The sequence below is a fragment of the Geotrypetes seraphini genome, chromosome 8 (assembly GCF_902459505.1).
Source record: "Geotrypetes seraphini chromosome 8, aGeoSer1.1, whole genome shotgun sequence".
NCBI classification, from domain to species: domain Eukaryota; kingdom Metazoa; phylum Chordata; class Amphibia; order Gymnophiona; family Dermophiidae; genus Geotrypetes; species Geotrypetes seraphini.
Window position 1 is genome coordinate 156,625,006 of NC_047091.1, and position 14,756 is coordinate 156,639,761.

The window sequence follows — 14,756 nt, forward strand, 5'->3', positions numbered from 1 at the left end:
TTTGACATCGTCGGCGAATAATGCTATTTTACCTTGAAGCCCCTGAGTCATGTCTCCTATAAATATGTTGAAAAGGATCGGGCCCTGCGGCACTCCACTGGTCACCCTCGACGTTTCAGAGAGGGTACCGTTAACCAACACCCTCTGAAGTCTCCCGCTTAGCCAGTCGCTGACCCATGCAGTTAGTGTATCACCTAATCCCATTGATTTCATCTTGCTCAGTAATCTACGGTGGGGGACGCTGTCAAAAGCTTTGCTGAAGTCCAAGTACACGACGTCTAGGGACTCTCCCAGGTCCAGCCTCCTAGTTACCCAGTCAAAGAAGCTGATCAGATTGGATTGGCATGACCTACCCTTGGTGAAACCGTGTTGGTGGGGGTTGCGTAGGTTCCCCTCATCAAGGATCGTGTCTAGTTTGCGTTTGACTAGTGTCTCCATGAGCTTACTCACAATCGAAGTGAGACTCACCGGTCTGTAATTTGCAGCTTCTGCCTTGCAACCCTTTTTGTGCAGAGGAACGACGTTAGCTGTTTTCCAGTCCAATGGGACTTTTCCCATACTGAGAGAGAGATTGAAGAGTACGGCTAACGGTTCCTCCAGGACGTCACACAGCTCTCTGAGCATCCTTGGGTGCAGATTGTCCGGTCCCATGGCTTTGTTCACCTTGAGTTTCAATAGTTCGTCATATACGTCACTGGGTGTAAACTCGTGGTTCTGAAATGGGTCTCCCGAGTTATGCTTCACCTTTAACTTTGGACCTGACCCTGGCGCCTCGCAGGTGAAGACTATGCCCCAGTTGATCTCTGGCTTTTATCTTTCACCAGTAAACATGGCCAGCCTCTTTCCCTCCATTCCCAGTCATTTGCTTTGGCTCCGTTCACCGTCCAGAGCTTTGAGTGCTCTGTTACTTCATTTCATAGATTACAGGTCAGGTATGAGCAGAAGATGATAATATCAAAATGTATTTTAAGTGAGGCCTGAAATATGTTCCAATGACAGTCTCAAGAGAACAGTGTAGGGAGAGGGGATGGGTAATCAGAAAGTGACAAGGTAATGTGATCTGGGTTTCCTATCAAGTGGGTGCCAAATTAATTAATTAAGGTCTCCTTTTACAAAGCTGTAACACCTCTCCTTCAGAAAGCACACTGTTTACCTATAACACACAGAATCTCATACAAAATAGCCATATTAATCTTCAAACTATTAACAGCTAAAGGCCCCATTATTTCAAGAAAGATATCTTATTCCATACACTCCCATAAGAACCTTAAGATCAGAGGACAAAAATCTTCTTTCTGTTCTGTCCTTAAGAATCATAAAGACGCGACGGGATACAATTTTTTTCGGTTACAGCTCCACAAATATGGAACTCGCTGCAGGCTCATATTAGGGAAGAAAAAATCCTTAATAGATTCAAAGGAACCCTAAAATGTTGGCTGTACAAAGACGCATTCGAAACATGAAACTTTCACGAGGTGATCCCACTTTTAACGGAATACCATAAAGGAAAGTTATTCCCCTCCCCCTTTTGTTTTTACCTTTCTATGTCTTTCTTTTCTTTAATATGTTGTAGTTCCACCCGCATTCCTTCTGTATTGGTCTGTTTTTTGTCGTCTTATTGCAATCTGAATGTAGTTGGTTTTCCCCCATTTTTAAATTGTACATCGCTTTGAATCGTGATATTGCGATTTATCAAATTTTTAATTAAATTTGAAACTTGTTTCTACCGTGGATCAGTGAGGTAAATGCTCCATGATCTCTGTCACGGCTCCTTCCTTATGGAATGCAATGCCTCATGACTTTAGACACGAAAGAGCGGATAATATAGCTGGTTTTAAGAAAGGTATGGACAAGTTTCTGGAGGAAAAGTTCATACTCTGTTTTATTGAGAAAGACATGGGGGAACGGCTTGCCCTGGATCAGTAACATGGAATATTGCTACTCCTTGGGTTTTGGCCAGGTACTAGTGACCTGGATTGGTCACCGCGAGAACGGTCTACTGGACTAGCTGGACCATTGATATGACCCAGTAAGGCTATTCTTATGTTCTTACGTTATCCAAGTATATGACAATTAAGCCATTGTAATATCACTGATGAGGTTGGTTCTGAGGCTCTGTGGAATGAGGCATTATGACATCACAATCTCAGCTCTGGAATGTTGCTCTCATTGGGGTTCCGGAATCTTGCTATTCTTTGAGATGCTGGAATGTTGCTACTCTTTGGGATTTGGCCAGGTACTAGGGACCTGGATTGGCCACCGTGAAAACGGGCTATGGGCTTGATGGACCATTGGTCTGACCCAGTAAGGCTAGTCTTATGGTTTTTATGTTCCTTAACAAAATTCAAATCCAAACTCAAAACATTCCTGTTTAAGGATGCATTCAACACATGAGAATAAACATTTCATTTGAGCAAAACTCAATCTTCCCAAACTTTTGTGTGTCACTTCTTCCCACCTTCTTTTAAATTTTCTTAACGATACGATGTATTCCCGTCCCCTCTTGGCTTCATGTTAATTATTTAAGTATTCTCTATGTAAACCTTTTAACTTTTTTAACATAGCTTTTATTTATATAACCAATTTTATTGTAAACTGTCTAGATATGTTTGATAGAAGTTATATGAAGAAACTAGAAACTTGAAGCTTAATATTAACGTTGGAGCAATTACTTTGCTTGCCCATAGTAAAAACCAGAGAAAGGAAAATGGTAAAACCAGAGGACATAATTTGAGGTTGAGGGGTGGTAGATTCAGGGGCAATGTTAGGAAATTCTACTTTACGGAGAGGGTGGTGGATGCCTGGAATGCGCTCCCGAGAGAGGTGGTGGAGAGTAAAACTGTGACTGAGTTCAAAGAAGCGTGGGATGAACACAGAAGATTTAGAATCAGAAAATAATATTAAATATTGAACTAGGCCAGTTACTGGGCAGACTTGTACGGTCTGCGTCTATGTATGGCCGTTTGGAGGAGGATGGGCAGGGGAGGGCTTCAATGGCTGGGAGGGTGTAGATGGGCTGGAGTAAGTCTTAATAGAGATTTCGGCAGTTGGAACCCAAGCACAGTACCGGGTAAAGCTTTGGATTCTCGCCCAGAAATAGCTAAGAAGAAAAAAAATAATAATAATAATTTAAATTGAATCAGATTGGGCAGACTGGATGGACCATTCGGGTCTTTATCTGCCGTCATCTACTATGTTACTATGTAGCTTTGTATAAGCCAGCAAAAGCTCCTAGACTTTTTCAAATTACCTCTAAGGGCTAGATTCACTAAGCCCACCGATCATATACCGACCCGATTTTTCTCTGACCCAATTCGCTAACCTCTGTGCCAATCATCCTCCGATCCGATCCGCACATGCAAATGAGGGGGAACGACATGCAAAGTCGGAAGGACACGATTCGCAAAGCAATTTCAGGAACACCGACTGGGCCGGCCGATTCAAAAACAAGCGTCTGCTGAGGACCGGTCACTTGTGCAAAAACCCTGCTCCCAGCCCCAATTCTCCTGCTCTCTGTCCTGATTCTTCTGCTCTTGCCGCCCCGCTCTCTGCCCCGACTCCGTGGTTTTAACCCATGGTGCAGCCTCGCTTTCAACCCACAGGTTAAAACTACAGGCTCACGAACAGCTCTGTATTTTAAAAAAAAAGTTTCCAGCTCTTCCTTCGCAGTGAGCATGCGCAGACCATCTTATAGGCAAAGAAGATGGCCTTTGCATGCGTCAGGATCGCTCTCTAGCAATCCGTGCGGTCGGTGGGGGGGGGGGGGGCGTGCCTCTGATCACCCCCATTTGCATGAGGATGCGTTGAGAATTCGTCAGCCTGCCACGGATCGCACATGGAACGGACACGATTGGACAGGTTAGTGAATCTAGCCCTTAATATTCTAGCTATAAGGACATTGATGCAGTATCCGAGTTTTGAAAAATGCCCACCTTGGTCTATTTCGTGATGTTTGATGTGATTTCTCTGTGAATTGATTCTTGTCTTGTCACTGCTGTCATTGGAATGATTTTCACGTCTCACGTATATTTTGATATTGTCATCATTTGCTCATACCTGATCCGAAGGTGTTGGTTCTGCCTTTGAAAACTTGTCGTAAAATATATTGAGTTAGTCCAACCAGCCCTTCGGACAGGATTAACTCTTTGGTGGGGCCCTAGGCAAATCAGCCCGTCCTCCCCCCTCCCATTCCTCACTGTAAAAAAAATATATTTTAAAACTCCCACAAATGGGAAAATCAACAGAGGAGGACATAGCCTTGGTAGATTGACTAGCATGGAATCAATGGATACCAACGTAAGAGCTGTTCCAGCCTGTTTGGCAGTTCCCAGCAGTGGCATAGCAAGAGTGAGAGGCTCCTGGGGTGGTGGCGCTCCTCCCTTGCTCTTGTCTCCACCCCCCCCCCCCCCACTTCTTCCACGTTCCTGCCTCCCACACGCGCTTACCTCCTACTCCTACTCCTTCCCTGATCCCGCCTGCCACACTTGCTTCCCTCCCACCCCTTCCTGGTCCCGCTTGCCATATGCGCTTCCCCCCCATTCCTTCCCCAATCCCGCCTGCCACACTTGCTTCCCTCCCACTCCTTCCTGGTCCTGCCTGCCATACGTGCTTCCCTCCATTCCTTCCCCGATCCCGCCTGCCACAAACACTTCCCCACGACTCCTTCCCCAATCCCGCCTGCCACACACGCTTACCCCCTCCCCCACTTCTTCCCCAATCCCGCCTGCCGTGCGTGCTCCCTCCCCCCTTCCCTTCCTCTGTACCTCTGGTTGAAGTTCTTCATGGCGGTCAACAATGTGCTCCTCGCAACCCCGTCAGCTCTCCCTCTGACTTCACTTCCTATGCGCAGCACCTGGAAGTGACATCAGTGGGAGGGCCACCGAGGTCGCGAAGAGCATGTTGTTGACCACCGTGAGCAACAGCTTCAACTAGAGGTAAGGGGGAAGGGAAGGGGATGTGTGCGTGCAGGGGAGGAATGGGAAGAGGCGTGGAGGTGCCAGCACCTCCCCCCCCAACATCGTGCCTGCGGCTGACTGCCCTCCTTCTTACTATGCCACAGCTTTTCTTGTTACACATCTCTGTTTAGCACGTTATGTTGATAAAACCTCCAGGAGAGGAGGCAGGTTGCTGAAAATGAACGAGGCAATAGCCGGGATCTACTGGAGGACACTTCTGAGACTGAGTAAGGGCTTTTTCTTATAGATCACAAACCTTAAACGGCGAGGCATGGAGTTCCTGACAGTCCCGCCCACATACTACAAGATATTGAGGGAGAAGCTGAAAACGGCCAAGATTCAGATTAAGGAGGATTTCAACAAACTTCAGGTCAGTCCTAAAGAGTTTAGCACCCACCAGTTCACTGTAACTTGCAGAAATCTCTTAAGATTTTGGAGAGTAATGCTATTTAGATAGTGGAGATGAAAAGTATATGTGTTGGGGGGGGGATAGATGGTATCTGCCTTCTAATAAGGGGATGAGTTGACAAATGCCATTTTAACAGCATTGTGCATCTGTATTGAAATGATATCATGAAAGTTTTACTGACTGGAGACCTGCCTGGCATATAGACTACTGTAGCCTTTAAGTTTCTAATGCTTATCTGTTTTATTGTGATATTAAAATTACTGGTGAGATGGTGTAGCTGCTCAGATGGGTAAGTATTGTACTTTACGTGGGAAAGCTTGATTCCTGCACTGGGCTTTCTGATTGGCTGGAGCAGAGGCAGCAGGGGGGGAGGGTGTGCGAGAGTCCTGGTCATTGCTTTAGGGTGCCATCTAGTGTCCAGTTTCAGGGTCTGTGATGTCAAGAGTTCTGGAACCCTAGCAGAACGCACACACGCATGCACATGCACACACACGCACGCATACACACACACATGCGCACACATACACACATGCGCGCACATACACGCACATACACACACACCCGCACACACATATGCACGATGCACACACACACCCGCACACACATATGCACGATGCACACACACACCCGCACACACATATGCACGATGCACATACACACGCACACACACATATGCACGATGCACACACACACCCGCACACACATATGCACGATGCACATACACACGCACATACACACGTGCACATACACACACATATGCGTGCGCACACACATACACACACACGCGCATGCACATACATGCGCACACACACACACACACATACACACACACACATATTACTGTATGGCGCCAGAAAAAGGAGGATGGATTGAGACCCAGATGTCGCTGTCTAAGTTTCCTTACTTCCATTGAAAGCAACGGAAGTAAAACCCGGATGTCTCGATCCGTCCTCCTTTTGGGGTTTTTTTCTGGAGCCCAGTTGGGAGTGCATGTAAAATATGGGAAATACCCCTGGATATTTGAAATTGTACCAACTGAGCTGGAAACATATAAAAGTACGAGTAGAACATGCCAGGTCAAAACCAATGTACAGTGGTACCTGGTTTACGAGCATAATTCGTTCCAGAAGCATGCTCTTAAACCAAAACATTCGTATATCAAAGCAACTTTTCCCATAAGAGTTAGGGTAAACTTGAACAATTCGTTCCACATCCCCAAAAACTTAATTACCATTAGGGACGCCTCCACCGCTGCCTATGCCACAGACCCATCCACGCGGCTCCTCCGATTCTCCTCCTCTGCTGCTGTTCACTGCCTCTCACTGTGGGTGATGCTGGCTAAGCAAACCGCCACTGCCGCCACAGAGCATGACTGGACACTGTTGGCTCTGCCGCTCCCGGACGCTGCCCCCCCTCCCGAATGCCACTACCCCCTCTGCTGGGACTCTCAGGTGCTGACTCACGCCTGCCGGACGCACCACGACTCCTATGCTCCACCTGAGGCCGCCGGTGCTGCTATCGCCTCTTCCCACCCTCCCCGACTGGCCCTGTCCTTACCCCTGCACCGCCGGTGATAGAAAGTGCCTGCCGCCGGTCTGCTGCTGAGCCTTGAGCATCTGTGCATGCTCAGGCCTTCTGGATCTCACCCTCTCCGAGATTCTCATGAGATCTCAAGTCTCATGAGAATCTCGGTGAGGATGAGATCCAGAAGGCCTTGAGCATGCGCAGATGCTCAAGGCTCAGCAGCAGACCGGCGGCAGGCACTTTCTAACACAGGTGGCACACGGGTAAGGACAAGGCCGGTCGGTAGATGGGGAGGAGACGATCGTGAAGAGAGGGAGCAGCGCCGGTGGCCTCGGGGGGAGCAATACTGTTGGTTCCTGGGGTCGGGTCGGGTGGGGGCTCGCAAATCGAGTCAATGCTCGGTTTGCGAGTCAAAAGTTTGCTGAGTGTTTTGCTCTTCTTGCAAAACACTCGCAAACCGGGTTACACTCGTAAACCGAGATTTGACTGTACTGGCTTTATACCTGGAAAGCGAGACACAAGAGAGCTTATTTCTGTTTTGAGACGTTTAACCACCCTTCCAAATGTTTTCTCTATTTCCCAAGGAGCTGAACATCTTGGTGGATTTTGATGAGAAGGGCTATCTGCTGCAGATTTTCACCAAACCAGTGCAAGACAGGCCAACTCTGTTTATGGAAGTCATCCAGCGTCATAACCACCAGGTCAGTTCTTCACTTGAAGGACAGGAACCGTTGATCTGCTCTTTACAGGATAGGATTAGCTCTTCAGTGGGCCCAGTAAGGAAAGGCAGGGGGCGGACCGCCCCAGGCGCATTCTTGGCCAGGGCACCGGCACAAATCATCCTTCCCGCGTACCTCTTGAAATGTGTGCCACCATGAGCAGCATCTGCCACCCCTCCTGCTCGTGCCGGCCACGGCTCCCTTCTGACATCACTTCCTGGTCGCAAAACCAGGACGTAGCATGTTACTCCACTCTTACAGAAAGCTCATTGGTTACCCACAGAATTTCCTATAAATTAGCATTACTGACACATTAAATATTAATGGATAAAGCTCCTGAATTTTTAGAAAGATACCTTATTCCGTATGCTCCCACTAGATCTTTAAGATCTGAGGAGAAATATCTCCTTTCAGTCTCTTCTCGAAGATTCATCTACACTCAGAGGGACACATTCTTCTCTGTCACGGCGCCACAAATATGGACTTCAATGCCGTTATATATTAGGAATTCCTTGTACTCAGCTTTCATCAGAGATCTACTAACCTTACAAAAGAAAATTAATGGGTAACAACTCCCTACCCTAATGTTCTAATCCTACATTGTTTTTCCCTTTTCTTTAATACACTGTAGTTAAACCAGCCAGCCCTGAGTCTAATGTATATTGTGTTTTATTGATACCCCGATTTTATACTTATAAATTGTTTTGAAATATGAAATTGCAATTGAATCAAATTTTTAAATAAACTTGAAACTAGAGGGGAGCTGAGGCTGCCGCCAGCAGGAGGTGAAAGATGCTGCTTGCGCTGACAGACATTTCAAGAGGTACACGGGGGCGTTCAATCTGCGGGGAAAGATAGGGGGCACACGGTGAGGCGATGGCGAGTTCCACTGCCCCAGGCGTCTCCCTCCCTCACTGCGCCACCGAGTAGGCCCTTGGCAAACCAGCCCACTGAGTCCCTCCACTGTAATATAAACACATTTTGGATCTCCCACAAATACAGTCGCATGTGGTTCTGAAAACCAGCAGAGGAGGACACAGCAGGTAAGATGCTGTACTCCCTTGACTAGAGGGGAGAGTGGGGGGAACAGGCAGTAATGGCTCTGGATGCAGGGCCGGCCCAAGCTTTAAGCAAACTAGAAAGTCGCCCAGAGCAGAACCTTCTGAGGGATAGCAAAGAGCAACTGCTGTCGAAGCAAAACCATAGATCTCGATAGCCTCAAAAACTCAAAGATCAGCAGCACATAATTTTACCTGCAGGAAGACGAGGTTTGACGTCCAAATGAGATGGTGTTGAGATGATCATTGTTCACCAGTTCAATTATTAAAATCTTATGGGAGGGGGTGCTTGTTATGTTGCTAGGATTATCAAAGTTAATTGAGGGGGGGGGGCACAAGGCTGAATATTTCACCTAGGGCGCCTAATACCCCTGCACCAGCCCTGTCTGGATGGTGTTAAAGCTTCTGTTTTATGTTTAGAAGGGGGTAACGTTTGAAGCTGACTCCATGATAGAGAATGACACGGAGGCTAATTTTTCCCTGGCCCCGCGGGAACTCATTTTCCCGTCCCAGCAAGTTTTTTTCCTGTCCCTGCCCCATCCCTGCAAGCTCTGTCCTCATCTGCACAAGTTTATTCAAGTTTATCAAGTTTATTAACAGAATTTGATTTATCGCCTATTGAAATCACTAAGCGATGTACATTACAATATATAGTAAGTTAAAAGAGGTTCACAAATTAACAATAAACATTTGACTAGCCTCAAACCCTTTAAAATCATAAGTAGCAACATTCTAGCGCTCAGATTGTGATGTCATAATGCCTCATTCCACCAATGCCTAAGCTCCGTCCTCATCTGCTCAAGCCTCAAACCCTTTAAAATCATAAGTAGCAACATTCTAGCGCTCAGATTGTGATGTCATAATGCCTCATTCCACCAATGCCTAAGCTCCGTCCTCATCTGCACAAGCCTCAAACCCTTTAAAATCGTAAGTAGCAACATTCTAGCGCTCAGATTGTGATGTCATAATGCCTCATTCCACCAATGCCTAAGCTCTGTCCTCATCTGCACAAGCCTCAAACCCTTTAAAATCATAAGTAGCAACATTCTAGCGCTCAGATTGTGATGTCATAATGCCTCATTCCACCAATGCCTAAGCTCCGTCCTCATCTGCACAAGCCTCAAACCCTTTAAAATCATAAGTAGCAACATTCTAGCGCTCAGATTGTGATGTCATAATGCCTCATTCCACCAATGCCTAAGTTCCGTCCTCATCTGCTCAAGCCTCAAACACTTTAAAATCATGTGTTCAAGGCTTGGGTGGTTAAGGCAGTGCTTACAGGAATGGGACAGGGACAAAACTTGTGGGGACGGGATGGAAAACTTGAGTTCCTGCGGGGACAAACTTGTCCCTATATCATTCTCTACTCCATGAGACTTGTGCACTGTTGCAATGACTCGGGGAAGAGCAACTGTTAATACTTACTATAAATGAATATAACTCACTTTGAGAAAACAGCTGAGGATCAGACCTTGGGGCTCTTAGACTCTTCTCCATTCTAGAAAAGAGAAAATTTCAACAGCTAATACTGGACCAGAGATCCTAAAATACTAGAGGTTTTCCTATGTTGTATTTATGGGAAAGAAACAATTCAGTAGTATATCTGGCTCACTTGTGTGTGTGTCTAGCCACCAATTATTTTTAGAAGATATTTTTGCTTGATGAATTTGTATTTGAGTTACCTTTAAGTGCTATATTCTGGAAGATGTAAATATTCAATCATTTTAGAATATGAAATGTTTATTATTATTGCAGGAAGATTCTTCAAAAACTTTCCGCACTTTCATATTTTTGCGGGAAATGGGGTGGGAGAAGTCATACGAGCTGGGGGGTCATAGAATGTCATGTGACTAGTCAGTCAGGCAAAACAGGGTGATTATGGGAAATGTAATTTGCTTTTGAGATATTTAATAAATAGTGTTTAAAAAAAAAAAAGTGTGGAAACCTTTTGAAAATCCCTCATAAGAACTGCCATCACCGGATCAGACCCTGGGTCTATCAAGTTCGGTGATCCGCTCACGCGGAGGCCCAGCCAGGTGCGACCTGGCGAAAACTTAGTCACCGGTATCCCTCTATTTGCCTTCCGAGGAGATGTGCATCTAACTTGCCCTTAAATCCTAGAATGGTGGGTTCCGCAGCAATCTCCACCGGGAGAGCGTTCCAGGTGTCCACCACCCGCTGTGTGAAGCAGAACTTCCTGGCATTTGTCCTGGGCTTATCCCCCCTCAGTTTCAGTCCATGACCTCTTGTCCTAGTCACATTTGACATAGTAAATAACTTTTTGTCCTGCTCTATCTTGTCGATTCCTTTTATTATTTTAAAAGTCTCAATCATATCCCCTCGCAGTCTCCTCTTCTCAAGGGAGAACAGTCCCAGTTTTCCAAGCCGTTCTTCGTAGCTCAAGTTCTCCATACCTTTTACCAGCTTTGTTGCTTGTCTCTGCACCCTCTCGAGCAGTTTTATATCCTTCTTTAGATAGGGAGACCAGTGTTGGACACAGTATTCCAAGTGTGGTCTGACCAATGCTCTATAAAGCGGCATTATAACACCCTCCGATCTACTCGTGATTCCCTTCTTTATCATGCCCAACATTCTATTTGCCTTCTTTGCCGCCGCTGCACATTGTGCTGATGGTTTCAGGGTCCTATCTATCAGTACCCCCAGGTCCTTTTCTCGCTCACTCTTACTCAGAGTTGCACCTGACATGGTGTTCTTGGTTCTTTCTGCCCAAATGCATCACTTTGCACTTTTCCACATTAAATTTCATCTGCCATTTCTCTGCCCATCTCTCCAAATGGCTCAAGTCTCTCTGTAGTTCCTCGCTGTCCTTTTTTGATCTGATTGTCAGACATAGCTTTGTATTGTCTGCAAATTTGATGATATTACTAGACGTTCCTTCTTCTAGGTCGTTGATGAAAATATTAAATAAGATGGGCCCAAGAACCGAACCCTGGGGCACACCGCTTGTCACTTTTTCCCAGTCTGAGGGCTTCCCATTTATGCCTACCCTCTGCATTCTGTTTTCCAGCCATTTGCCTATCCACCTTAGTATGTCTCCCTCTATTCCGTGGCTTTGTAATTTCCTGAGAAGTCTTTCGTGTGGAACTTTGTCGAACGCTTTCTGGAAGTCTAGGTATATTATATCCACTGGTTCCCCGTTATCGATAGATTTGATTACAGTTTCAAAGAATTGTAGTAAATTTGTCAAACATGACTTCCCTTTCCTGAAGCCGTGTTGACTGGCTCTCATCAGGTCGTGTGTATCCATGTGCCGGACTTTGCTATCTTTAATCAGTGCTTCAACCATCTTTCCAGGGACAGACGTAAGACTCACCGGTCTGTAGTTTCCCGGTTCTCCTCTTGACCCTTTTTTGAAAATTGGGGTGACGTTCGCTATCTTCCAGTCATCCGGTATCTGTCCAGTTTTGATTGACAGATTGGCAAGGTTTTGCAGTAGTTCACCGATTTCCACCTTCAGCTCCTTTAATACTCTCGGGTGAATTCCATCCGGTCCAGGGGACTTGCCGCTTTTAAGTTTGTCGATCTGGTAGTATATCTGGTCCAAATCCACTTCTAATGAGGCTGTCCTCTATTTCTCCCTTGAACACTTTCACTGTTTCAGGTATTGATGTAATGTCCCCCTTCGTAAAGACAGACGCAAAGAAGGAGTTCAGTCTGTCTGCAATTTGTTTGTCTTCTTTGATACACCCTTTTCTTCCCTGGTCATCCAGCGGACCCACTGCCTCCTTTGCAGGTTTTTTCCCCTTTTACGTATCTAAAAAGGGCTTGAGGTTTTTGGCCTCTTGCGCTATTTTATCCTCATAAACCTTTTTGGCATCCTTCACCACCTTGTGACATTTCTTCTGGTCTTTTTTGTGGCTGTTCCAAGCTTCGGTAGTTCGTTCGCGTTTCCATTTATTGTAAATGGCTCTGATGATTCAGTAAAAGATGGTACATTTTTCCCTCCGTATTCGCGGGTTCAGCAATCGCGGTTTTGATTATTCATGGTTTTTAGCTTGCTGGCTCCTCCCCCCCAAATTACATCAGCTTGCATAGAAAAATTGCTGATTCCAAGCGTTTACAGAGAAAATCTCTGATTCCCAGCACTTTCTTCACCGTGTTTTGCCTCTCCTTCAGGAAAAGGCCAGGTCTTCCACCATGTTATTTGCGGTTTCACCATATCCACGATGCTTTTAATAGAAAACAGCGAATAACATATGAAAAAGTTATTTGCGGTTTTTCTGTATTTGCGGTTCTGTTAATCCCCTATCACAGCGAATACGGAGGGAGAAGTGTATATCAAAAATTAAAAGCGAATAGAAAAAGCTACACACTTCCCCGCCACCTGCTTGCCTTTTCTGTCCAAGGCAATCCTATATAATAAAACGCTAGCCGCGCATGCGCACTCAGACCTGCGTGATCTGTAATCCCTGATCTGTAGGTCCGTGGCCAGAGTGCGTATGCGGCGGCTAGACAAAGCGGGAGAAACAGACTCCACTCATAGACGGCATTGACACAGACACAAAGTGCTGCACAGGTACTGGAGGGGGAGAGCTTCTGCACATATCCTCCCGGCGAGATGACTTAAATAACAAACCTCCCTCCAGCGTTGGCAGCTGCAGCACGTTAAACAGGCTGCTTCGCGACTTTATCCTACAGTTGAGTCCCTCTGTCGCGTTACTAATGATGTCATCAATAACGCGACACAGAGACTCAACGGCAGAAGAAAGCCGCGAACCAGCCTGTTTAGCGTGCTGCGGCTGCCAACACTGGAGGGAGGTTTGTTATTTAAGTCATCTCGCCGGGAGGGTCGCAGAGTCAGCGGGGGTTGGGCTGAGAGGGGAGAGAAGCGTCTGCCTCAGGTGCTTCAGGCAGCAGTAGCATTTACAATTCACTGCTGTTGCGGCTTCAGGACTTCCTCTCTGGCCGGTCCTGCCTACTTCCTGTTTTCATGAACACAGGACCCGCCAGAGAGGAATACCTGAAGCCAGCAACAGCAATGAATTGTGAATGCTGATGTTGCCCGATGAAGTAGTTGAAGGGGGAGAGAATGGCTTGGAGGAAAGAACAGATGGCAGGGCATGGAGGGAAGGAGGAAGGTATGCCAGACCAAGGGTATAGGAAAGAGGAGATAGAGAGAGGCCATATGGGACAGAGAGAGAGGGGGCGGACACTGGATGGAAAGAGAAGAGAGGCAGTGACTGGAAGGGGCAACATAGAGGGTGAACAGAATTCTAGCACCCGTTAATGTAACGGGCTTAATGACTAGTGTACTATAAATCAATATCTTGTCTTTTTTTTTTCAGAGATGGGTTAAGACAGATAAACGTCTTATTATAGCCAAGATTGTTTCAGATTTTGGAAACGGTGGAATCTTTGCTGACTGAGGTCAACTGCATTTTATGACTGAGAATCGTTGCAGGCTCTTGTCTTTCCTCACTTTGATGCCTCGATTCTGTGCTTGCTTTAGGGTTTTGGTGCTGGAAACTTCAAGGCTCTTTACAAAGCGTTAGAAGATGACCAGACTTTGAGAGGAAACCTCACTGCGTACACTCTTAACGGCGGAGTGTGAGTTGATAGAGAGAGCCCTGGATCTGCTCTGCTTTCTGGTGCCATCTAATCGATGTCAAAGTCTGCCTGCCCCAGATACACAAATGGAGACCATGCAATTTTGAGTTCCAGGACATTTTCTAGTTTTCCTCTAGTATTGAAAGTGTATCGTACTTAATTATGTATAAACAGATCCTCAGAGAATGAGAATTTCAGAATAAGTAATTGGAAGCCAAGTTACTCCTTTTCATATAATACCATAGAATAATTATTGTAGTGCTGACATCAAATAAACCCATGTGATTCATAACCATTCCTGGTAAATGTAATTTACAACATTGTGTGTGTATAGGGGAGTTGTGGGAGTAACGTAAGTGCTTAGACCCCCCCCCTCCTGACGGTTCGTAGACAAAACCGCGGAAGACAAAGGCGCGCACCGACAACTGAGCGCAAGCCGGAGGCGCGTGCCGAAGAAAATGCAGACGGAGGTGCGTGCCAAAGAAAATTACAGTTTGTAGGGGCTCCGACGGGGGGTTTTGTT

The 14,756-nt window shown here is 46.2% G+C and overlaps 1 protein-coding gene across 2 annotated transcripts in view; it reads left to right on the forward strand.

Annotated features, from left to right (window-relative positions):
- Positions 1–14,528, forward strand: part of LOC117365915 (4-hydroxyphenylpyruvate dioxygenase-like) — a 59,396-nt gene extending 44,868 nt beyond the window's left edge. The window contains exons 12-14 of one of the 2 annotated variants that reach the window (XM_033956864.1): positions 5,203–5,325; positions 7,473–7,589; positions 14,136–14,528. In XM_033956864.1, the coding sequence (XP_033812755.1) occupies positions 5,203–5,325; positions 7,473–7,589; positions 14,136–14,237 (342 nt within the window). In that variant the 3' untranslated portion in view covers positions 14,238–14,528. The other variant, XM_033956865.1, reaches the window with a different exon arrangement.
- The last annotated feature ends 228 nt before the right edge of the window (positions 14,529–14,756 follow it).